Source organism: Sinohyriopsis cumingii, chromosome 3 (assembly GCF_028554795.1).
Source record: "Sinohyriopsis cumingii isolate HCF-2022 chromosome 3, ASM2855479v2, whole genome shotgun sequence".
Classification (NCBI taxonomy): domain Eukaryota; kingdom Metazoa; phylum Mollusca; class Bivalvia; order Unionida; family Unionidae; genus Sinohyriopsis; species Sinohyriopsis cumingii.
In genome coordinates, this window is record NC_142963.1 from 151,291,337 (window position 1) to 151,318,706 (window position 27,370).

The 27,370-nt window shown below is 35.6% G+C and overlaps 2 protein-coding genes across 2 annotated transcripts in view; one reads left to right on the forward strand and one right to left on the reverse strand.

Annotated features, from left to right (window-relative positions):
- LOC149804158 (G-patch domain and KOW motifs-containing protein-like) overlaps positions 1 to 19,295 on the reverse strand; it is a 42,731-nt gene extending 23,436 nt beyond the window's left edge. Inside the window, exons 1-3 of the mRNA XM_089954131.1 lie at positions 19,143 to 19,295; positions 6,344 to 6,477; positions 1,243 to 1,382 (exon numbers count right to left, since the gene is read on the reverse strand). Coding sequence (XP_089810257.1) covers positions 1,243 to 1,382; positions 6,344 to 6,477; positions 19,143 to 19,288 — 420 coding nt within the window. The 5' untranslated portion in view covers positions 19,289 to 19,295. The remainder of the gene's footprint in view (positions 1 to 1,242; positions 1,383 to 6,343; positions 6,478 to 19,142) is intronic.
- A 6,473-nt stretch (positions 19,296 to 25,768) lies between these two features.
- LOC149804159 (uncharacterized) overlaps positions 25,769 to 27,370 on the forward strand; it is a 35,163-nt gene continuing 33,561 nt past the window's right edge. Inside the window, exon 1 of the mRNA XM_089954132.1 lies at positions 25,769 to 27,331. Coding sequence (XP_089810258.1) covers positions 26,400 to 27,331 — 932 coding nt within the window. The 5' untranslated portion in view covers positions 25,769 to 26,399. The remainder of the gene's footprint in view (positions 27,332 to 27,370) is intronic.

Sequence of the window (27,370 nt, forward strand, 5' to 3'; positions counted from 1 at the left end):
TTATGTTGTTGTTGGGTTTAACGCCATTTTTCAGCACACGATAGGCTATGCATGGCGGCCAGTATTAATGGTAGAGGAAGAACCTTGGAAAACTCTGGGAAGAACCACTGACCCACGAGAAGCTACTGGCAAGCTTTCTTACATATCCACACTGGTATTTAAGTATTTGTGAACAAAATAATATAAGGGTTGACTATCTCTATTTAAGTTGTGTAAAATTCCACATGCAAGCGTACACACACACACACACACACATACATATATATATATATATATATATATATATATATATATATATATATATATATATATATATATATATATATATATATATATATATATATATATATATATTTGCATGGAAACATCCACAAATGCACAGATGCATAAGATTATTAAATCCCAGAATTCCCTATGGAAAGTTTTGGAAAATTATAAAGCACCTGCTTTTAATAATGTCAACATTCAATTCAATTTAGTATTCATCAAAAAATTTTCCTTTGCTAGACTAAATGACTGGAATAACTGAGAAAGAAAAGATTGAGAGCAGGAATTATTAAATATCATGCTCTTTCATTTGTTTCTAGCTACATACACATGAGTAACAAAAATACTAAATAACAACATTTACTAGAGTATCAAATTTGGGGGTGGGCAGGAATTATCATAGCACTGAAACTTTATTTGTGAAAATAATTCTTGGTAAAGTAAAAAAAATTTGCAACATAGTATACATAAATATAAATCAATTACAAAATTGTAAGGCAAAAAATATGGTGAATATAGGTCAATATCAGTTATTATCAAACGTCAAATCCATATTACACTGTGTCTAGAAGTGACTGATATTCCATGACATACATAAATGTGTATCTGATAATCAGTCTGACATTATGAGTCAAAAGTATGCAATCAAACACCCCATCATGTCATCAGTCTGAAACTATGAGTCAAAATTATGCAATCAAACACCCCATCATGTCATCAGTCTGACACTATGAGTCAAAAGTATGCGATCAAACACACCATCATATCATGTGACTTTATAAAACTGAGTTAGTTCATCAAATCCCAAATAGGTCATCAAAATAAATGTCCAAAAACAAATAATGCAAAAATGAGTACCAATGGACTACACAATTATTTTTCCTTTCAGCTGCACTCTAGCTACCATTTGATTTCTAACATTTTAGACCCTGCTACTACCACTAAAAGAAAATTGAAATAAAACATTTTTCTCACCCCATCTGGTCTAAGTGAGACATCTAGTCTATCATCCGTTTCATACCCCTCTGGTATCCTGTTCTGCATCAGAAGCGGAATCTGCAAGGACTGATTCCCCTGACCACTTTCCTCCCACTCCTTGTTCTGACGTTCGGTGTCTGCATAAAAAAAGACTGTTCTGATCAGTTTCAACTTTTTAACTGTGACGAATTATAGCTTATTTCTTGAAGTAAGCTAAATACAGTTCCATTCAGCAACAACTGTAAAAAAAATTTATTTAAAATTGATAAATAATGTCCAAGATTATTAGTGATTCTCTGGACCAAAACAAGCTCCAATCCAGCTGTAAACAAGTCCAAAAGCTGAGGAAATTTTAAAAAAAATAAAGCAGAATTCCCAATCTCATCCCTCCCAAATATTTTTATTCTTAATTAGTCAATTTTTTCCCAAAATAATGGACCCACATTCCCAATAATGTAAGAAAAACCCCTGTAAACAAACTAAAATTTCTTTACAAGCAGTTTTACATTTCCATTTTAAGCAAGGTATGTGTTTTTAATAAAGATGTCAAAATTTACGAAAACTTCTACCGGATACCCATCAATCCTAACGATCAGTTACCCAGGTACCCAATCAAAGGGAAATTAAATGTGTACCAACCTGATGTTAAGATAACACTTTTTAAAAATTCACAGTATCCTATAAATATCACTACCTAATGTCACCTGGTACAAAAGTCCAAGAATTCATCCTCATTATCTGATAAAATTCTCAAATCCTCCATTGTCATCTAGTAATCATCATGATGTAGTCATCATAAATATCATCTGGCTCCTTTCCTTGGCCTCACTGTCATATGCAGATGCTCATTTAGAGAATGAGCTTGAGCTTTGAAAGTAACACATCAGTTGTGCGGCAAGATCAAATAACCAGCCCGTTTGTTACGAAATGCCCGATATGGCTCATTTAGTCTTCCATACTTTTCATTTAAATCAGGTTGTCTTGTTTCACGCGCCGTAATATTTCTGTAAATGTAATTTTTCATCATATCGTGTGACGCTTTTATTGCTCGCGCGGCACGTGCGAAATAATGTATTATTGCGCACTACTATATATATCGGGTAGAGATATTGAAGGGCACAGCCAATATAGAGGGAAGCTCTTAAACATATTCAGCTGTCGGGCAGGTGCCATTGTAATTTTGTTAAAGCCAAACAGTTGGGTGAGTGTTTTTTTAGTCAACTCTTTTAATTATTTACAATAATTATTTAGTTTCATAAAAGCACGTTCATTGTTGTATTATGTGGTCACATCGTTTATCGTATTTGCAATTCAGTTTATTAAGATATAACCTAGGCAATGTAGTAGCGAGTTAATTTCATCTAGTCGCTATCACGAGTAATTTCAAAACATATTATGTATGTATGAATGTCATAGCATTACGTATATTTGTTTTTATTGCATAGCATTCCTATGTCATACTTTGTACCTATCGTATATTCTTAAAGAAGTTGCAACAAAACCCATTCCAATTAAATTAGACTATTGGAAAGGTGTGTTTATTTTCCATATTCAGCTCGCCGGTTATGAGCAGCCAGATGGGCTTGTGAATACCATGACGTCTGGTGTACCATTACTAGTATAACCCACCAATTCAGTGCCAGCGTACAGGTACAAGTGCGGAGGGGAAAGTGACCATGCCAGAGAGAAGGCCGTGTCAATGTGTATTTTCCAATCAAGTAGTGTTTGACTACAAGTAAAGCACAATAACAAGTAGTGTTTTGACTACAAGTAAAGCACAATAACAAGTAGTGTATTGACTACAAGTAAAGTACAATAACAAGTAGTGTATTGACTACAAGTAAAAGAACAATAACAAGTAGTGGTTTGACTTCATGTGAATTATGACAGTAGTGTCTGACTACATAAATGTTTGCAACCAGTAGTTGATTATATGGGTTTGCAACAAGCATTTGTTTATATGAAAGTTTGCTAGAGATATTTGTGTACATGAAGTTTACATGGAGTTTCTAGAACTTTTTGACTACTTGAATGTGATATAGTAGTCAAAGTATATTTCATATGTGTTTTACATTCATTTTATTTGTTTCTGTGTTATTTTCAGATCATTAGTACCAGTGTTTAATATATTGTCATTTGTCATCCACGAACATGTTTATTGTTTCTTTGAAACCCTGCCCGGTCTCAAAGGGTCAGCTCGATTACGTTACACTGTTACTTGCCATTGTACCACACCAGCAGCACAATCATGTGGGAAAACATGGGATTCAGGTCAGTTATTTACTGAAGAGACAGACCTCTGTTTGGCACTTTAAAAGTACATGTATTCACAGCTCAGTCCAAAGGATTGTCAACTTGAAAACAATGTCAGTGTACTGCCTTTACAAGCACTGGCAGAAAACTTGTACACGATAAACGGGTACCCTATGGCTAATGTTATTACCTGGGTTATTATCAACCGGAGGGTACCTGAGTACCTGGATACCTGTTGACATCTTTAATTTATAAATTGGAGAATTCTTAGGACATAATTGATAGCAAGAATTTAATTTCATGAAAGAACTTTTTCTTAAATTAAATATTGTTTATTACATGAAACACAATTTTTTTGTAAACTTTAAAGCTAAACGCACATTCAAAATGACATGTTGTGATAATAAAAGTTCCTTTCACCACATAAAGTACTCTTACCAATGGCAGTGTGTTATATTCACATATCTTTGACATCAACAGTTCTAGGTTAAAGGAAATATCTGAGAAAGAAATTATTAATTTCCAATTTTTTTCTTCCTATTATTGATGTTCTGACATCACTTTCTTATTACTTTGCTGGCATTGGTAAATTTTTCTAATGAACACACAGCAGGTGTGAAGGATTAAAAAATTAAGCTAACTGTAATTCCTCATATTCAACTAAAATGAGCATTGTTTTGTCTCTGAGGAACTGATTTCCACAAAAAATATGGGATTTCTCAACATTTATTTTTGGTGAATACAGTACTCTCATTGTAACTGTCCCTGGGAGCCATGAAATATACTACCTTATAATGAGACCACTTTATAATAAATTACATGACATTTTACTACCTCATTATAACTGTCCCTGGGAGCCATGAAATATACTACCTTATAAGACGACCACATTTTAAAATAAATTACACGACACTGTACTACCTCATTATAACTCCATGGGTGCCATGAAATAATTACATGACATTGTACTACCTCATTATAACTGTCCCTGGGAGCCATGAAATATACTACCTTATAATGAGACCACTTTATAATAAATTACATGACATTTTACTACCTCATTATAACTGTCCCTGGGAGCCATGAAATATACTACCTTATAAGATGACCACATTTTAAAATAAATTACACGACATTGTACTACCTCATTATAACTCCATGGGAGCCATGAAATATACTACCTTATAATGAGACCAGTTTATAATAAATTACATGACATTGTACTACTTCATTATAACTCCATGGGAGTCCTAAAGCATAACACCTTATAGTGAAATTACTGTTTAATGAAATACTGGACACAGTACCCCTTTATTATAAAACTGTCCATGAAGTCATCGAGCATACAATATTAGTGTTGTTGTTGTTGTAGGGTTTAACACCATTTTCAGCACAGGATAGGCTATACATGGCGGCCAGTATAAATGATGGAGGAAGAACTCAGGAAAACCCAGGAAAGAACCATTCACCCACAAGAAGCTACTGGCAAGCTTTCTCATGTACCCACACTGGCCAAGCCAAAGACTCAAACCCATGCAGACAGGTGACATGGCAGTGATCCGTAACAGTGAGTGCTTTGGACCACTTGGCCATTCGAGGCCCCCACAATATTAGTGAAACCACCTTATAATGAAATACATGACACAGTAATCACTCATTATAACACTGTCCATGACAGCATATAGTAAACTTCCTTATTGTGAAACCACCTTATAATACACAACACAGTACTACCTCATTATAACACTGTCCATGGAAGCCAAAGAGTATACTGCCTTATAGTGAGATTACCTAATAATGATACATAACATAATGCTCCTTCATTATCATGATGTGTATGGAAGCTATGAAGTATGCCACCTCATAGCGAAATTGCCATGTACAGTCCTACTTATTTATAACACTGTCCACTGGACCCATACAGTATACACATCAGTGTGAAATCACCTTATAATGAAATACATGACACAGTAATCACTCATTATAACACTGTCCACTGGACCCATACAGTATACACATCAGTGTGAAATCACCTTATAATGAAATACATGATATATATAATTTTACTACTAACAGGAACCATTATGATGAAGGTCCTTATAGTGAAGGCATGCTGTCATAAGGTTACACTGTACAAATTTATAACTAAAGGGGTCATTTCTTGTCCCTTCTAACTCCACCTTTTACTAAAATTATAGCATTATTATCAAATGTATTCTAAACAACATAATGTTTTTAAAAAATGTAACCTGTGAAGTTTTGTTGTTTTGTGTGTGACACCATTTTTCAGCACATGATAGGCTTTACATGGCGGCCAGTATAACTGATGGAGGAAGAACCTGGGAAAATCTTGGTAAGAACCACTGACCCATGGGAAGCTACTGGCAAGCTTTCTCACATAGGATGTGCTCGAGACTCAATCCCAGGTGAGACGGCAGTAGTTGGTATAGGTGAGTGCTTTAGACCACTCAGCCACCTGGGGCCCCGTTAGGTTTTTAAGAAAATTTTTTAAACTGGGACTTAGACTCAAATTCCTACAGGAAGCTCTGAGATAGTTTCTCAATGACTTGTCTTCAAGTCAATGACTCATCAAAATCATTTTGATCTTTAAGGGGAATATTGACTCACTACCATGTCAGAATCCTGTTGATCTTTATGGAAATACTGACTCACTGACTCATTAAAATTATATTAATCTTTAAGGTGAAATACTGATTCAATGACTCATCAGACTCCTGATCGTTCAGGAAACTAGTGACTCAATGACTTGCCAAAATTCTGCCGATTTTTAAGGAACACACAGATTCAGTGACTCATCAGAATCTGGCTGATCTTCAAAGTATACCTGCAAGAAGTTCCTCCACAGCCCGAGATTCAAGCTCATCCTTCGGTTTCTTGTTTTCTTCATTCTTATTCCTCCAGCTATTCGCTTTGAGTAAAGGAATTACCAAGTCCTTCTTCACTTCCTTTGGTTTTGTGCTGCAAATAGAAAAGCTACATGGGTGATTCAAAACTTTTTAAGTGTTTCAATAAAACAAAAACACAATTATTGGAAAATACACCTGTGTAAATCAGGTACATTTACTTTCACAGTTCACACAGTGTAGTATTCCAACTTTATGTACATGCACATTTTTTTAACTACCACATATAATTACATCACTGACAGAAAACTCCATGCAATTTAGAATAATGAACATGGCAACCAGCTGTGAAGCTAAGCTGTCTGAAAGTGCTGTCCTGGATAATACAAAACAACTTAACATAACTGTGAACAAACAAAAGTGGAAAAAATTTATTATGAGGATAATGGATGTCTATTATGTATTGACTCATCCACTTAAAAACCTGGTAAACAGTAACAACTAGTGAAAAATGTGTTCATGTGTTTATGTGTGTGTGTGTGTGTATATATATGTATGTATGTATATATGTATGTATGTATGTGTGTGTGTATATATATATATATATATATATATATATATATATATATATATATATATATATATATACACACACACATAGAGCAAAACCTGGCCAACATTAAGAAAAGCCAAAACTGGCATCTGACATCTTTAAATAGAACCACCTTTAAATATTTTTTTTAAACAAATACCATTACATCATCAGCCGGCCGACCACTCCTGTTTTTTGGTGCCAACCCTAGCACTTTTTTGCCCAATTCCCAAAATTCATGTGTGCGTCTAATTTACCCAGATTTGCTTGATGTGCATTATATATACTAATTATTAAAATATAAGATTTAAAAAAGCTACCCTAATTTTAAAATCACTGCAATAGCAAACAAGCATTTTTTTTACCTCATCGATATAACTATTTATTTTACATTACCATGATTGTTTTATGTGCACTATTCAACAAAATCATAAAATATGCACATACATGTACATGTATGTTATTCTCTCCCAAATTTATGTTCCATGCAAGATTACTATATAATCCTGCTCACTTTATTCCATCCTATAAATTAAATTATCACTGACTTACAATAATCATTGACCTAAGCTTATTTTGTTCACACTGACAAAATAATAATTTCACGACTGATTGACAGCTTACATATGACTGTAAAAGTGAGGACTGACTCTTTGATCGGCCATCTTGTATAAGTTAGGCTTGGAAGAAGTGATCATATTTTATATCAGGATTACCTAGCCAGTTGCTCAACATCATAAGAGTTGGCTCATGTGAAAAACCTCTGATAAATAGGAAATCAAAAGAAGCCATTTATTGCTATTCTTTCCTATTGTTATTGCCATGAACTGAAACTCTGCCTAACCTTACAAAGTTCTGCATACTAAATGATCTCTTACCCTAATGAAAATGAAAGTATCTCATATCTCTTCCCCCCCCCCCATTTTTTTTCTTTTTCAGAGATACATACAGCTTTAATTCAAGGCCAAATAGATAAGATACCCAACAAAATGTATCACACTGACACAAAAGGTGACTTCCATTTCTGCTTCAGTAACTACTTTTCCCACCATCCAACCAACAAATTGCTTTGACACTCTATTGTAATGATAAAACTCTCTTGCTTTTAAAAAAAAGACATTGATTCCTTTGAGTTACAGTTATGTGACTGGAGTATGGTGACTACAAGTGAGATAAGAAATGTTTGCACAACACTGTACAAGACAGTCCTCTATCTTTTATACAATGCTTTTCTCAAGAAGCAAAATAATAATAATAATGAGGACTTTGTACAGCGCCTAATCTTTTGAAGCTCTAAGCGCTTTACAACATTAGACAACACCTATATGATAAAAAACATGTAATAATATGATTACAAAAACAAACACCATGAAGGGGGCCCTGAGTGGCCGAGTGGTCTAAAGCGCTCACTGTTACGGATCACTGCCATCTCACCTCTGCCTGCGTGAGTTCGAGTCCAAGGCTCGGCTAGCATGGGTACATGGGAAAGCCTGCCAGTAGCTTCTCGTGGGTCGGTGGTTCTTCCCTGGGTTTTCCAGGGTTCTTCCTCCACCAGTTATACTGGACACCATGTATAGCCTATCTTGTGCTGAAAAATGGCGTTAAACCCTAGAACAACAACAACAACAAACACCACAAAATTAGAAAACATTAAAAAACATGCTGAGAATATTTAAGGTAGGAAACATTATTAGGTCTTTAAGTTTGTTCTTGCAGTCGAAATAAGTGAGTTTTGAGAGCCCTCTTGAATGTGATCACTGTGTCTTTGTGTCTAAGTTCAGTGGGCAATTCCTTCCACGTGGCTGGGCCCTGGTATGCAAAAGAACGCTGTCCATATGACTTTGTTTTCAAAGTGGGAATAATGAGTATACAATTGTCAGAAGAGCAGCGTAAGTATCTTGTTGGTGTGTACACATGGGTGAAGTCAGATAGGTATGTTGGACAAGGGTCCGACAGTAAAACATAGCATAGACAACAAATTTTGTGTTTGATTCTGGATCGAATGGATAGCCAGTGTAGGGTACAGAGCAGCGGGGAGGTGTGCTCTGATCATGGTACTCTATGATCCGAGCAGCTGTGTTTTGAACTTTTTGAAGTTTCTGGAGCAGATATTGAGATGAACCAGACAGAATTGAGTTACAATAGTCCAGTCTTGAAAGTACTAATGAACACACAAGTGTTTTAGTGGCATCAACTGAAAGATATTTGCGAATTGAGCTGATGCGTCTCAGCTCAAGATATGTAGCCTTGCATATGTTCATGACATGTTGGTGCAATGTGAGAATACTGTCCAGAGTAACACCCAGGTTTCGTACTGACTTTGTGAATTTAATGTTGGTATTGCTGATATTTATTGTTTGAGTTAAAGGATGTGAATGAGAAAGTCTTGTGTTGTGATCAGAATGGCCTCAGTTTTATCATCATTCATCTGCGGCTTGTTACATGTCATCCAAGATTTCACATCAGAAATGCACATCTCTACACCTTGGATGGTAGCATCAACTTCAGTTGGGTGGCTAGATTTGTATATTTGGGTGTCATCAGTGTACAATTGGTGAGACACTGGATGATGATCTATGACACTTGAGAGCGAATGAGTGTACAGAATGAAGAGAACAGGTCCAAGAACAGACCCCTGTGGAACACCACAACATAGATCAACTGGGCTGGAGTGTATTCCATTTGCAGATATAATTTGTGTCCTGTTGACCAAGTAGGACTTGAACCACAGTAAGGCTGTATCATGAATGCCAAATACATGCTGGAGATGGTGAAGTAATATATCATGGTCTATTGTGTCAAATGTTGCAGACAAATCAAGGAGGGTGAGGACTGTAATCTTTCCGCTATCCAACGCAGAGAGAATGTCATTAACTACTTTTAGACGAGTAGTTTCAGTTCTGTGGCAAGAGCGATATGCAGATTGTACACTACTAAAAAGACTGTTTGAATTTAGATGAGATACAAGCTGGGATAGAACAACCTTTTCTAAGATTTTTTATATGAATGGGAGATTAGAAACTGGGCAGTAGTTCTTTAAATCATTATGGTCAAGTGTTGGTTTCTTCAGCAGAGGCTTTACAATGGCAGTTTTGAAAAATGATTGGAATTTCCCAGATGAGAGAGAGGTATTAATAACATCAGTTAGTGAAGGCAATACTGGATCTAAGCACTCAAGCAGCAGTGATGTTGGAATTGGATCAAGTTCACATGACTTTGGTGCACTCTTCATTATGATTGTACATACAAAATCCATAGAGACAGGTCAAATGCTGCTAATGGTTGCCGCTCAAATTCTGTATCCCAACTGTATGGTGACGATGAGTCAATTGAAATTGTGGTGTCAAGCTTATCTCTAATGGTTTGTACTTTGTCACGAAAGAAATTTGCAAACATGTCCGGAAGGTCGACTGGAGAGAAGGTAGTTGGAAGTGGTGTAGATTTGTTCCTTGACATTAGCTTGTTAGTAATCTTGAAGAGCTCTTTGCAGCTGGAACTTTCCATGATCTTAGTAGTGTAGTGGGCTGATTTTGCTGCATGGACTATATTTGTGATATTCTTCTTACAGGCTTCATAGATTTGCTTATGAATAGTGAGTCTGGTGGAAAGCCAAAGCCTCTCAGCTTTACGGTGGTCTCTTTTAGCAGCACAAAGCTGGTCCCTAACACTGCTATACCATGGAGAACACTTCTGAATTGATACTCTGCACTTGGTAGCTGGTGCATGTTTGTCAAGCAATGAACGCAGGCAGTTATCGAGTTGTTTTGCGGTAGGAGGTAAGCAAGTTGTTAAGTTAGCTTGGATGTCATGATTGATGAAACCCTTGACAATGAACATACACCAAGTAACCTAACAGAACATGGGTCATCCTAATGGTATGTGTACACTTTGCAAGGATTTTATCTTGTGTTCACAATAACAATGATACAAACACACTGTAATCTATGTAATGCTTTTTTTCCTTCTTTTGTTCTTAAACCTATAATAAGGTTCTAAAAACTAAACTGCCCAAACTCTACACCCCCTCTTTCTCTATCGCTGTGTTGCTTGGTCAGTCAGCAGAGAGAGAAATATATAGGGACTGACAATAATAAAGATGACATTGTAGTAATTCTCTCACTCTCTTTTGTTTGGTCTGTCAGCATATCAGTTTCTCTCTCTGTCTCTAGAATTTTATTAAACCTCAAGATAATAGTCGTTACACCATGCCAACCGAATGTAAAGTTAGACAAATGTAAAATGAGACTGCAAAAGAATTTCGCATTGGGAATAATATTGTCAAATATTATGTTCAAGATAAGCAACCTCTGAAAGATTGTTAAAAACATTACTCCAAGAGGTTTTGACACACATCACGTGGATCTCCTGTTCTCTTTTTTTTTGTATGCCTGACCTTTGTCCATGATGAGAATAGACTTTTGGTCTTTGTTTTAGCAAGCTACAACAGTTACTATTCATAAACTCAAAACAATAAATGTGTTTCACCAACAGGACTCAAGAAAATCTGGAAGTTTATTATCTAGCTTCATTAATATGCTGTTTCTGAGGAACCGACATTATGTTTATGCCGTCATGTATCGGGTGCTTGCAATGTGTGATTCTAGGGGTAATTTAATAATGGTTTTACATCATTGAATGAATGAAGTACCCCAAACACTGTCATATTTCTCCAAATACTCAGTGCAGAAAAGGCACAACATCACAGCCCTCCCAGTGTCATATATCAGCCATCTGTATTCACTGTCTTTCCTGTGTCATATTTCAGCCATCTGTATTCATAGCCTTTCCTGTGTCATATTTCAACCATCCTGTGTCATATTTTAGCCATCTGTGTTGACAGCCTTTCCTGTGTCATATTTCAGCCATCTGTATTCATTGCCTTTTTATCATATTTCAGCCATCTGTATTCATTGCCTTTCCTGTGTCATATTTCAGCCATCTGTATTCACTGCCTTTCCTGTGTCATATTTCAGCCATCTGTATTCATTGCCTTTCCTGTGTCATATTTCAGCCATCTCTATTCACTGCCCAGCATTTCTGGTTCTTTCTTAAGTCTCTGGTCCTAATCATATTTATGACAGTTCTCACTTGTCTAATTTGTGCCACTTCAGTGAAGGCTGCACACCATACAAATACTTCAATGTTTACAACTGTCACACAAAGCAATGAATATTTATCAACAACGATATAAATATTAAAGCACACTGTCCTGTATAATTCTGGATTATTAGTCAAGTTGGTGAATACGACCTTTCCCAGTTGATCAGTAATGAAATCGGCACTTGGAGCTAGTACACCTGGCTAATTCCACATGTGCAATGACAATAATCACACTAATTTAACGCCTGTTCATTTGCACTGCAAGCATTTATTGTACCTCAACAAGTGTAAGATATTGAAAAGTACTCAATTAACACAACAAATTAATTAATCATTAACACATATGATACAAGACGACCTTGTTAGCTGTTATGATAGCAACTGGCAGTAATTTTCACTGCTTTAGCTGGATACTAATGGCCAGGGTTTTAGTCATCCATCAGTAAAATAACTAACTGGGTTAGTGGATCAGAGTTCATTTCAATCCTGATTACATTCCCAAGAAGGGAAATGAACTAATGTCACTGCAGTAGTAGGGGTTTGAATTTGGTAACAGGATGTCTTATTTAACAGGTTCATTTTTAAAGAATGGTGTGAAACATAAAAGCTTATAAGCATTGGTGCATAGCATAATGGCAGGTTCTAAAGAATCATGGGCTGAAACAATGGTGTATCAGGACTGCTATTGAAAATGGAAGAACATGTGACTAATGAAAATTATGAAAACTACATGTCAGACAGGAAATGTACTATCCTTGTGCTAGCAGACTACTGCGAATTTCAGGCCCTGGTATAATATGTTGATGTATTACAAATAATGTCTGAAAGATGTATATTTTGCCCTCACTAGCATGAAAGATGTACATTTTGCCCTCACTAGCATGAAAGATGTACATTTTGCCCTTACTAGCATGAAAGATGTACATTTTGCCCTCACTAGCATGAAAGATGTACATTTTGCCCTCACTAGCAGATGGTGTTAGGGGAGGTAAAGATTAGACTCATTTCAACTAAAGGGCATCATTTTGGTTATTGTATACTTTGTACACATCTAAATTTTAAGAATCACTGGATCTTTAATTAAGGGCTATTGGTAATATGAATAAGTGTAACAGGGTGGGTAGGTGTGGTATAGTCTAGAGTACGTAATAAATTAAACAAGATTCTGTTTGTTAAGAAAGTGCAAACAACGTCAACACTGAAACTCGATTTGTTTTATTAGTGAAATACTAATGCTGTAATTTCATTGCAAAACTTCTGATCATCTTTGAGCAAATCTCGGAGTGCCAATTAAGTAATTTTAAGTTCATAATAAACTTTGGAACTTACTTTTCCATGATGAACTGTATCTATCAAACAAAGCTTTTAATTATATAAAAATAATTCACACAAATTTTTGTCACTGTCTTCATCACAAAATGTTGCTAAAGGCCAGTTCTGGCCTCCCTATTTTTTTTATTAGAACTAATGAAGGTTGTTCAGGACTGAAGAAAAAAAATCCATTTTATTTGAAACCATGGGTGCAGTAAAACATCTCATTTTCAATTTCTCCCAGTTTTATGTAAAATCCACTTCTATTCTAAATGGATTATTCAGTGGCAGTGGCATCTATTTTTCACTATGTACAAACTCTATATTGATGTAAACAGCATCAACGTCTGTGGACAAAAAGATGTGGAATGCATTTTTATTATACATTATTCTTTCAAACACTCACTGCTAAATGCTGCAGGATATATAACTGAAAGAAATGGAACATCACTATTACCATAATTAATTTTTTTTAATTTCTTCACAATCAGTGTACCATCCCTTACACACCTGAAATGAATTGTGCATTACCCTTTCAAACTGGTGGAGGGTGCATGTCTATCAGTGCTAAAAAAATATGATAGCCCAACACCCGGGATCCCTCTAATTTTAGTTCGGGCACATCATGTATTCCAAGTGAGGTGCCTGTTGGGTTTGTTGGAAAAAAAAAAAATTGTTTACCTGAGGAAACTTTGATTGCGTTGATGAAATAAGTAAATGTACTTTCAAAATGTTGACATACATGCCATAACATGGTGCAATCTAAATCAGATTACTACTGTCCTAAGTGAAATTGAAATCTGATTTTAATCAGATGGAAGCTTGATGGAGATCTGATTTTAATCAAATGGAAGCTTCACTAACAATATGATTTTGTACTCCCAAACCCCCTGAAAAAACAATTTTCAGTAATCTAAAAAAAATATTTTTAAAAAAAACAATAAAAAACCCAAAAAGAAACTTTGTCTATGCCTGTTACATAATGTATAAACGTTAATCTGTAATGATTGGAACTGATATAAAACTATCCCTTGGGCAATTTAAACAGCAGCAATTAAAGGAAAAGAGGTCATGTGATGTGATGTGATGTGATTTTTGATTTTTAACGTAGCTTTAACAATTTTTCAGTCATATCGCTACGATGTCTGCAATGTGGCAGTTTATAGTGATGTCTAGCACTGGGGCATCATGCCGCAGACATGTAGCATGATGTCCCACCCAGTCACATTATCCTGACACCAGGCTGACCAGTCCTAACACTAACCTCTTAATGCTGAACGCCAAGCGAGGCAGCTGTTAGTGCCATTTTTTAAGTCTCTGGTATGACTCGGCCGGGGACCGAACCCATAACCTCCTGTATCCGAGACGGACGCTCTAACCACTAGGCCACTGGAGCGGTCGAAAAGAGGTCAGGTATAAAATCAAAGTTTCACATTAATTGGCTGGCAAGAGCTACTGAGATGTGTTAAAGGTTGCAGTGGGTGAACCCACTGTGCTAATATGCAAAGGTAGGATCAGGAAGTGGAACGATCCCATTATAGGGAAAACAAAGAGATGCGTTTACAAGAACAAAAGTTATTACATATTACTGCCCTGAATGAGAATGTTTAAGATGCTATGTATTATATTTCTGACAAGTTTCTGAACAGTGGCAATGTTTCTTTAAAGTCAGATCTTATAGAATGCAAGGCATGATCATTTCAGTTGTCGGAATAGTGTTCAAGTGTAATTCATTTTTATTATATTATATATTCGAATTGTAGCTATTGCAATGTTGTGTGACAATATTAAAAAATATTGTGGGTTTGTTGAAATTGGGAGTCTGGAATACCTGCCAACTTTTCAAAAGCCAAGTAAAGAGAATAACAAATAAATTCATGAGATTGGGACGTAAAAAAGGAGTGTTTTTTTTACGCAGCATTTTTTAAGCATCAGTTTCATTAAATATTGACGATCTTCTAGGTTGAATAAGGATGAAATTCACAAAGGCCAGATGCGCCCGCAGAAACTTGTTTTGGTGGGGTTCACATAGTGGTCTGCTATGAAATTGTATGTAGGTCAAAATATTTGAAAGGTGAAATTGGGGGAGGTGACTATTGCCCAGACCCCCTTGCCCCAATGTGTGAGCGCCCATGGGACACACCATTTCTCCCTGTGACACACCTTATTTTCTCCCAGGACAAGCCCCCATTTTCATATGCTGGAAGCCATTTTTTGATAAAACACTGAAAATGTTTAATCTTAACATTCTGTTTGCTTAAAAAAAAAACTTTGTAGTGTGACAATAATTATTTTGTCACAGCAGTATTCACAAGTGATAAAATAGAAGATGGTATCTGTGGATTGCATACGCAGGGATGGTCCTGGCTTTTAAAAAGCTGTCGCCAAAATAATCGCCAACCTCAATATTTTGTCGCCAATTTTCAAAAAGTGTCGCCAAAAAAAGTAGTGTACATTTTTCCAAGTGTTAATTTAGTCTATTAATGTAACAGGCAAATGAAAATTACAAAAGATGGATTAGTTAATACAAAAATTACAACAAGCATTAACAAAATGTTACAAAGTGTTACATGAAGATCCGTCACGATTTTAGGACTGCCCACTTGTTGAATGCAGTTTCAAAGTCTAATTTTTCACATCTGTACATGCTGATTCTCATTAAATTCTCGAGAGATGAGATGCAGAGCTTATTTCTGATGTCAGTTTTTATGAGGTTCATCTTACTGAATCCACGTTCACAATCCTCAGTGCTGACAGGTGACACCAGTAGTCTCTCAGCAGCCCCCCCCCCTTTTATGGCTAGCTTCACAAAGCTTGTAGCGAATTGCTTCCTAAATCCCAAGAATGATCACTGAATGCTGTATAAATTTTCTCGACAAGAAAAATAGGATCTCCATTCCCACGAATGAAACTTACACGAGTCAACACCTGGCAATATTGGACCGTATATATAAGCGTAAATTCACACCCAATTTAGGGATTCTTTCACTCCTGTATTTTGAGAAATAAATAATTATTATTAATTATGCAAAACTGTTTTTTTTTTTTTTTTGCTATTTCTTGTTGCGGAGTTTAAGTCTCTGCAGCCGTAACACGGGACTGATGGCAAAAGGAAAAGATCAATGAGTAAAATGCTGCACTGGCAACAGATGTAATTGTGATTGAGATTTTTTCCATTTGCTTTGTATTTATACACAGTAGTCGGTACTTCAAAGGTTATCAGTTTTCTATGAAGGTTCAGCAAAACTATTGTATTGGTATATGTATAAAAAAAAAACAGAAGGATTAGCCATACAATTAATTGTATCTGTTCTATTCGCATCTTCAGAAGTCGGTCAGTTGTAGGTATAGTGCGGTAGCATGATTGACTGTATCGCAGCATACAGTACTCAGCCCAGATGTCAGCATAAGCAGATTATGATGTAACAATGCACTGTAAAGATAGGGTTGTCAATAAGAACAAAGGATCGTTTGTGTAACAGATTGATTCCAATGCATTGCTTAGTCAAGTTTATGGCTTCCTTTCGTTCTGGCTTTAAATTTATTCAGTCCAAATCCATGATTGTATGTACAAATTAATTAACCAAAAAGTATGTCGCCAAAAAAATCGCCAGATGGGATATTTTTGTCGCCAATAAGGAAAAAAAATCGCAATTTGTGACATTGGCGAAGCCCAGGATGATCCCTGCATACGATATATATACATTTACGTATGGTTGGTTGTTTTTGTTTTTATGAGAAATGAAAATTGACAGACATAATGTAATAATCGGAGTTCTCTACGAAAAATCGTGAGATGAGATTGGGAGGTAGGTGCAGAAATACCTCCAAAATCGGGAGGTTTTTCTCTTGGCTTGAGAGTTGACAGATATGAACTCTCCGGGCTTGTGGAATTTCAGTCAGGGCTAGTGAGTTTCTTTAAGTCACCAGCCTTGGGCCTATGCCAGAAAGATATTCATTAGAATGTGATTTTGGAAAGCTCCTGCTAGTGGAATACCTAGTCCTACAATGTAAGACATAGCACACGTTATTTTTATTTGAGTGCTATGTCTTACTACCCAAATAACAGGCTTGTTCAGCATGTTCCAATCTTGGTTGACATCGAACGAGTAATCAAAGTTTGAGGAATATCTCACACACTTGGCAGCCCATATCAACACTCTTCCACAAATTGATATGTAATTCATATACTTCCTGTGCTGTTTTTATCCCAGTGGAATCAAAATGTGACACTAGCAGTTCCGTTGACATACATTTGAATTTGTTGAAATGCAACAGTAGTCGAGGTATGCCGAATTATGTTCAAGTAGGTTCATGTGCAGGATATGTTTCTTGAACGAAATGAAACGTTGCTTACAGTTCCAATTGGCATAATACATTTTTTAATTCATTTCGTTCATGAATAATATTTTAACTTAACCCAATTTCGCCATTCTCGGCTTTCATTACTTTCAAGCCAACTGAAATGTAGGCCAACGAAACTTGAAAACAGGTCCATTTCTTTTGTGAGAATTTGAATTTATTAGAGAAAAGACATCAGAGTAAATAAAGTCTGACTAAAACATTATGACTTTACTTTGTACAAAAGTGTCATTATTTTAGTTGCCAGTTGTGCGAGATATTCCTGAAAATTTGACTTATGATGTTAGTTGAGATCAAAACACAGCGCCATTAGTTAGGCAGTAAGACCCTGATGCCCAGAACATAAATATCAGCATCGAGGTCTTACTAGTACTAATATTAGTACCCTCACTCCTACCTCGTGGACGGGGTACTAACATAAGCATATACGTGTCAATGGAGCAAGAAAGGTGTGATTCACAGCTGGCGCTATTTTAGCCTAATAATAACACTTTGAACATATTCCTTGCATATAATCCAATAAATGGAGTAGTCCTTTTATTTAATACCGGAAGTAAAGAAAATCATTGTAGAAATAGTTGTAAAATATTGTTTCCTTTTTTTTAGCCGATATTTTTGTTTAGATCGTCTGCCATATTAGTTCAAATAATGATCACTTCCGTTTTCACCCTCGTTTGTTTGTTAGCCTTATAAGGACATTGACGCCTTATTTGGAAACATAAACAAATCGTAGTAAAAATTTGGCACCGTTTGAGTCAGAAATTCTGCGCATTAAAAGTAAATGCAGTTTATCAGCAACTTTGAAATTCCACCAAGTGATTATCTGCCACTTGACTGATAATAACATAGCGTAGAATATCCAAATATGGTATGGGAAGCCTTACGTAGAAAATGGGTCACAGCAAGAGTCTTGTGTTATCTGTCATGGCGGACAGGGTGAAGTTAGTGTAACCATGCCAATTTATTTTATCGTGTAAGGGCTGAATAAATTCAAAATAAGCCAAACTTCTTTTACAACATGATTATACTTATGTAGTACATTTCTACACTGTTTGTTTTTCTGACTTTAGTGATAAAAATTTTTCCTCCATTACATGATATGGGATCAGTTCGTAGCCTCAACTACAACAAATCAAGTTGAAACTACGATATCGTAGCTCAGGTCTTACAAGTACTACAGGATTAGTGGCATACCAAGTCAGGAGCTTCTACAATTATTGATGGTAATTTCTTCCATGTGTCTGAATGCTTCGTGTGAATTTTATTTAAAGACAATTCATAATGTTTATTTTCTAATTCAGTATAGTCAAATTATGCAGAAAACATTCTATAATAATGGAAAAATATTGACATGTTAACTTTTTGCCTTTACTTCATCGTAATAATACATGAGACAACTGGAGAAAGGGGTTCACCTCTTGACTTCCTTATCTTCCAAGGAAAGAATATATTCAGTTTCTTCTTTATCATCGTCCTTCTCTGCTAGTTCTGTTCTTTTTAGTTTCTTTGCTTCTGACTTCTTAGAGAAGCCAAAGGAGATTAAACTATTTCCCTCCTCCATTATTGGTGATATTACATACGATAACAACTGATGATAGCCAAACATGCTACAGTGTTTGAAATAGTCTGGTTCCCTGCTTCATATATTGCCGACGTTGCTTACCAGTTATTATGTACTTGGAGAGAGTGACGTATGTCAGGTGACGTTTACATTTAAAACATGCACAGTGGAGAAAATGTTGGCATACCTCTATGAAACTTTGGTGTAATATGGCTGACACTTCTTTGAATATTGTACTTTTGGAAATTGTAAATGATCTTAGCACACTGCTAACTAAAATTACTGCTACCTTGTGCTCCAAAAATCAGCCTGAATTTGTTCAAAGTACACTACCTTTAGGAGCTATTCATATAGGGTAAATGCATTTTGCCAGACTAGACAATTCCAGCTTCTGAAAATGCAGTGAATGAATTACCAAATATATCAAAAGTAAAACACAAAAGTAATCGGCTCTTTATTTACAGATTACCGTTTAAGTGGAGGAAGTGAAAATGACCAAGCGGAGCTAGCACTGTTTGAAAGATTCTTATCTGGAGTAAGGCCAAGCTGTATACTCTATAACCCATATTACACCCATCAAGCATATGCCGCAAATAAAGGGAATTAAAGGTTCTTTGAACAATGTCTAATATATACAAGTTTTCTTTTAAATAGCCAGTATAACCAGTGAGGAAAGCCAGGGAAATTCTTTTTCTTTAAAATTCTAACAAAATACGAAACTGTAGAGCGCTACCTATTTTGCAGGAAGAATGAGCAGCAGGGAACCAGATTATGCACAATAGGAGAGACAAAGAATCCGTTCCGGAATCCATCGTGGAAAGAATACAATACGGAATAATAATATGCTACACCGTTTACATTTTTTTACCATTATATTCAAATCATACTTCAGACGTCATATATTATTCTTCAGATTTACAACATAATAATTTAATATATTAATATATTTTTCTGAGGTGCTAATAAATGTACTATATCCCCGTTATTCGGTGTTGTTCTTTGAAAATCATTATAGCATTGTAAGCAATACATTTTGTAACAATATTTGCTAACAAAAAGTACATGTTTTAAATGTGTTTCTTTAGTTACAATGTATTGCCAAAAAAGACCAGCATTAAAAAATCTGTAAAAAAATAATCATTAAAAAATGTAAACAAAAAAAAAGTTTCTTTTTGTTCCAAATAAATTTACATGATTTTCTCTAATTTTATATTGCAAGGCACTACAGGCTGAAGTCTGAATGATGCGTTTGAATAGCTATAGGTTAGCATAGAAATGTAATCATAATTTTGGGAAATAACAATGCAGACAAGAAAAGGTTCTAAAATCCTATACCTTCGAAACTCTAGTTATAAGCTTTGCTTTCTTGACTCATGGGTTGGGAATTTTTTTTTTCTTTAGTGAGGGTAAAACTAAGATTCTACCTTTTGTTTCTATTTCTAATTCTGCCGTATACATTTATTCATGTCCAGTGCTTCTTTATCCAGTACGTTTATTGTATTAATATGTTAGTGTATTGTTATGTGTTGCAACATGAACAAACAGGTAGTATGAGTGGTTTTTAAAAAAATGTCTTTGAATGTAAAAAGTTTAAATGAAATATATATTTTAACTGGATAAGCAAACAGACAGTCAACCATGCATTGTTTCAAGAAATATATAGCAAGGAAGAGTGAAAACATTTAGAAAATTAAAATTAAAATTAAATTATAACAAATCAAAACACAGGAATATTAATTAAAGCCATTGAATTTTGTATTTTATTTTGCTGGGGGAAGGGAGGTGAGGGGGAGAGGCAGCAATATTTTTATGCCCCATCTCACTGTTAAACGTTCATCATACCATTCATTCGAAACCTCTGTCGGGACCCCTAGTGGCCAAGTGGTTTAAATCGATCCCCTTTACCTATCACTGCCAACTCACCTCTGTCCGCATGGGTTCGAGTCTCGGGCTCGGCCAATATGGATATATGGACCGTGAAAACAATTCATTTTACTATATATTCTCTACATTTGTTTATCAGTACTGAACTTTCCACTATGTGACAATCAGTACAAATCATATGTTAATCTAAAATATCTTCAAAGATGACTTCACGGTGAAGTTCTTGTCAATGGCTCACCTAGTGCCAGATTATCCTAGTAGCAAAAGTAGCATATGCTACGTGCCCCGCACTTTCAAGGGCCCCGCGCTAAATGTTTTCAAAAAATACAGTTACTTTACTATGCAAGTTAAAAATGTATGTTTTAATATTTATGTATTTTTTATTTTATTTAGGGCCCCTTTATAACATATACTACAGGCCCCGCACTAGCTTAATCCGGCACTGGGTTCACCGGCATTGTTTTGAGAGGCTAGACTGTAAACAAAGCAACATGCAATGGAACACAGATTTCACTTCCTTATCATCACCAATGCCTTATTACTCACTGTGCACCGTCGCTGAAATACACACAGACGGCCACACTATAACTCATATTCTCAAGAATAAACAATGATCTTTAAACCCCTACCAAAATGCATAAATGTATCTCTTCTATCACCACCAAAATGAGGAGAAAACTTGCTCTAAAAAGACTAGAACTACATGGGTTACTGAAATGGAAGTACTAATTGTGACACGATTCCATATAAGAAAGCCTGCCCGTAGCTTCATGTAGGTCGGTAGGTCATATCGGGCTTTTCCTGGTTCTTCCTCCGCCAGTTAAAATGACCGTCATGTATAGCCTATCATTTGCTGAAAAATACGTCAAAATCCAAACCAACAACATCAAAACCTGTCTTTTCGATTGAAAGATGTTCTGACTCATATTGTATATGAAAATCAATCTGGCTTTATGAAAGGTATGTATGTATGTATGTATGTATGTATGTATGTATGTATGTATGTATGTATGTATGTATGTCTCTGTGTATGTATGTATGTATGTATGTATGTATGTATGTATGTCTGTATGTATATATATATATATATATATATATATATATATATATATATATATATATATATATATATATATATATATATATATATATATATATATATATATATATATATATATATATATATATATATATATATATATATATATATATATATATATATATATATTGGTCATAATATTAGGACTGTTTTTGCCTATCTATATATAAGTAAACGATGAGAACTTTCTGATACATTTTTTCGTGTGAACTTCTAAAATAAAAAGCCTTTAATTTGAAGATTTAACATAGGGTGCTAGAAAAAAAATTCGAAACGTGCTTTTGATGGTAGATATATTTTATAACTGTACTGAAGCATATGTTATTAACAAGGTTTCTCGTCTGTCATTTTTCAACGGAAAGAGAGGTAATTCAAGTAGACTCACTGTCGTCATATTTATTTAGAGTTGCTATAGAAACATTACCTGATATGGTTACATGTTTAATAAGATTATAATTTATAGAAATAAAATTAGCCCAGCTTATTTCATGATACAAGTTTGCTTCTGCTTCTTGCAGAGATTGAGCCAGAACGAGAATTTCTGATATTTTGTCCCAATTTGAAAATTGCTCTGGTCTAAGATTAAATAACAAAATAGAAAAAAACTGAAGCAATTGGATTGGGTCTTTTAAAATCAAGCATTAAAATTTAAGGTATGTTCATTTCAAATGACGAAAAAGAATTTGTTGGGACACACTACCGAACAATTTCGTATAAAATATCAGTTTGGAATCGTTTAGAGAGGAATGTTTTACTGGTGAAGTCAATGGTGTGTGTGTGTGTGTGTGTGTGTGTGTGTGTGTGTGTGTGTGTGTGTGTGATTATGATTTTTAACGTAGCTTTAACAATTTTCAGTCATGTCGCTACGATGTCTGCAGTGAGGAAGTTTATAGTGATATCTATCACTGGGGCATCATGCCGCAGACAATGTCCCACCCAGTCACATTATCCTGACACCAGGACGACCAGTCCTAAAACTAACATCTTAATGCTGAGTGCCTAGTGAGGCAGCTGTTAGTATCACTTTAATAAGTCTTTGGTATGACTCGGTCAGGGTTCGAACCCGTGACCTCCCGTATCCCATGCTGACGCTCTAACCACTAACCCACTGGAGCGGTCAATAATTTTGTCTAAATTACATATGTTGCGGTCATTTTTACAGTATCAGCAGAAGTTTTAAAAAAATGTCCGCGTTAGATTTTAGACTTTATCTGGAATGGAATAAGAACAGAGGTGAAAACATGGTTACTGTTAAATAAAGGAGTTTAGAGTGAAAACTGTCCGGACTTTAGTCGGTTATTAAAACTTTCGAACTTTAAATTGTCAGGACTTCCGGACTTTAGTACTGTTATTCAAACTTTCAAATTAAAATGGATCAAAATATATGTTGATACATCGGCGGTTCATCTTTGGAAAACTCGGGCAAATTCATTTCTTGCTTATTTCATGGTCTCGATATTTTCTTATTATCTTTTTTTATTGTCAAGTGTCCTCGCTAACACATTTCAACATTCCATGTTTGTTATTTTGAACTCATACAGTTGAGACGAAGGGCCCCGAGTGGCCGAATGGTCTAAAGCGCTCTCCGTTACGGAAAACTGCCATCTCACCTCTGTCTGCGTGGGTTCGAGTCTCGGATTCGGCTAATGTGGGTATGTGAGAAAGCTTGCCAGTAGCTTTTCGTGGGTCGGTGGTTCTTTCCGGGGTTTTCCCGGGTTCTTCCTCCACCATTAATACTGGCCGCCATGTATAGCCTATCGTGTGCTGAAAAATTGCGTTAAACCCTACAACAACAACAGCTGAGACGGCTATATGGTCTTAAACTAAGTAACAGAATGGAGCGAAAACTAAGAAGTGTTGACAAATTCAACAAATAAGTTATTTCCCTGGAATGAAAATTGAAAGAAAAATAACTTACAGTATTGTGAATTAAATCTCAAATAGTCATAAAAGTTAAATCGCAAGACCAAACGTACAGAGTATTCCAAATGAAGTTATGAATCAAGTGGTGTTCTGAATGAATTCCAGTGTTGAAAGTGATGATGTCCCAGTAGCCTGGAACAGTGTTGGTGTGGTAACAGTCCTGATGAATTACAATACTATAATCCCAAAATGTTTCTAAATGAATTCACACTAATTCCAAAATAGTAGTTTGGTCAGACCGCTTCGAAATTCCAATGAACAATTTAAATAATAAATCCTCCCAAATATCCACTAAAATTGATTTTCTAAAGACTGACGTTAAGATAGGAATAAAGAATTTCTGTTTACCTATACCTTATAAAATAAAATCTAATACATAATATGAAGATCATGACGAGATTGGTCTTAATGGAAATTTACAATTAAATATACATAACACATTTGCAGTCTCAAATTATATGTATGTAAACATGCGCCAAGTGTATTATCTGATTAGCGGCTTCTGTGCTTGAGTTTGAATTTATTGTTTAATAAGTTTCGAAAATACGGGCACAGGTATGGCCGAAGTATTTGTCGATGAACATTTTTAAGAATTTTCGTAGAAAAAATAAATAATCCTTATAATTTGGTAAAATTTGAAGCAAATTAAATTTGTACATTTTTTTTCCAAGCAAGAAAATATATGTAAAAATTTCCAGGTAATTAATTTTGCAGAATTAACATTGGCGTGACTAGGTTCTTTAACGTCGTTTTTGTGCTTTAGCTTGTTCAAATGCTCGTCATATTTTTCTAATTTTAACCGTTTTAAAGAATAATATATACAATCAATGTTTCTATAAAGGCCGCAGTAAAGTCTGTAGACGTGCACTCAAAAGAATGCGTGATCGTTACATGTATGTAAATAAATAATGTCTTATGAAAGAAGCGGGGTATTTAAATACGAATGACCGACATACAAAAACCATCACTACTGAACAGAATCGCCGCCCGACCCTATTTTCTTACTCGTCTTTCCTTCTCCTCTCTTCTTTTTTCTTTTTCCGAGAAAATATATCGATTCGGTACAAAGATGTCACATGTGATTTAGGTCGAGATATGTTTTTGAGCTATTCACTAGGCGTTTCGGTCTTCAAATAACCCTTATTACAAGCCGTGGTAATCGTGTTTTATTTTGTTGTTGTTAGTTTTATCTCCTATCTTACTTGCAGACAAACGAGATTATACTCTCTTGGATTATTATGTCCAAGATGGTCGACAAGATAAACTAGGATTTTACGCTTATTGGCAGGAGGCCTATCTCCATAGAACTACTGACACGAAGGTCGTTTCTGTCGATAATAGGAAGACATAATTGTCTAAACACTTTGCATTCAAAAGAAAATTATCCTTCTGTTTCAATGAGTATATTGTGTTGATCGACCGTCACTACGTTTGTCTTTCATGAGCGAAAAGTAATCATAACTTTCGCATAGTGACTATAAACCCAAAACAATACACGCTCACCTAGGTATCTGGCTTAGTCATTTACTTTGACACGCAAAGGAAGTTTGACAGTTTATCAATTTACACTCAGACGTTGAGAGAATTTCTGCTTAAAAGTGTACCAATACCTTCAAAGAGACTGTAAAACAGCTTTTGACCTGGTATTTCGGCAAGTTATAATTCATAAGCACAGTCCTAAACCGTTCATATACGAAACAGTTTGGGACAACCTTCAGAATTTGTCATGATTTGGATATTTTTACGTGAACACCAGGTCTCTTACTCCTCGTCTAATTTCAACAACACCATTCTTCTTTAGCTGTGTTCTTTCTGCAACAGCTGTTTCAATGGGACGACTTCTTGAAGATCATCAGTAAATTCGTCGCTCAAAACAAGTTCGTACAACAAACTGAGGGAGCATAAGAGAAGTTATTTATTTGCAACAGAACAGGATCAGGGAGTTTCTTGAGATCGTTGCAGAGATTCAAAGAAGCACCAGATTCACGAGAGTGAATGTGAATCAATTCATGGGCAAGTTATTTGTATACAAAATGGGATGTGTTTCTATTTGTAATTCAAGACATTTATCTTACATAATCTCTGTTAGATTCGGATCTTCGACCATAAATATTTAATAGGATTTAGAGTATAATTTCACAAACTAACTAAGAAAAATAGTCTGAAATCAACATTCACCCAGCGAAAAGAAATACAGCTCAGCATATGCAGGAAATCCAGCTTGAAATGGACGCTGCTAATAAAATAGAGCCGACGGAAACAAGGTCCGTAGTATCGTTGGGTGACAGCAAATCAAAACGAGTTTTGTCTGGAAGCAGTATGCGAACTGAGCCGGGTGATCGGGCACGTTCAAAACGGGTTAGCTCAGACACCACATTAGATGACAATCAAAAAGAAAACGCGATGGAATTTCCGATTGATGTGCATACGGACAAAACTGAAATTGATACACATAATGAAGATAATACAAAAAATATTACTGATTACAATGAACTTGTGACTTCCAAAGAGCCTTTAACATTGAAAAGTCACGAAAACGATATTCATCTACCGAATATACAGGAGGAAGAGGCTGATAGATCTAAATCGGTTGACAATAAAGCTCGAAGACCAAAGTTAGACGAGGAGAAAGCTGGTAGACTAAAATCGGATGAAAAGAAAGATGATCAGCCCAAAACTGAAAATGCAATTACGACTTTCGGAAACAAAGATATCAGTGAAATGGAGCCAGAACTAGAAAGGACCGATTCCATGAAAAGCGGCAAGGAGGACCAAAACTTCATAAAAGAAGATGATCAGCTGAAATCTCCACACAAACCAATCCTGACTAGCATATCGGAGTCAGGCATGGTAACACAGATATGGCAAAGGACCATTACTTCAGAATTGAAAATGCGCTCTCAGAGAAGCAAAGAGTCGATACAGTTACGTAAGACCCCGCAAGTATCTGCAAGGGGTCATACAAGTTCCCAGTCTAATGTACCACTACTGCCCCAAATATCAATGTCACAGAAAAGAAGGACTCTGTACGCAATCACCTGGCAGCTAGAACTGTCAAGAAAAGCTCGCCAAGAATGGAAGAAGGTGATTTCAACTATCCTGTTCTGTAAAAGATGCCATAGGATGTACCTCTTTGGGTAAGCCATACGGTAGAAAAAGAATTTAGTATCGTAGGA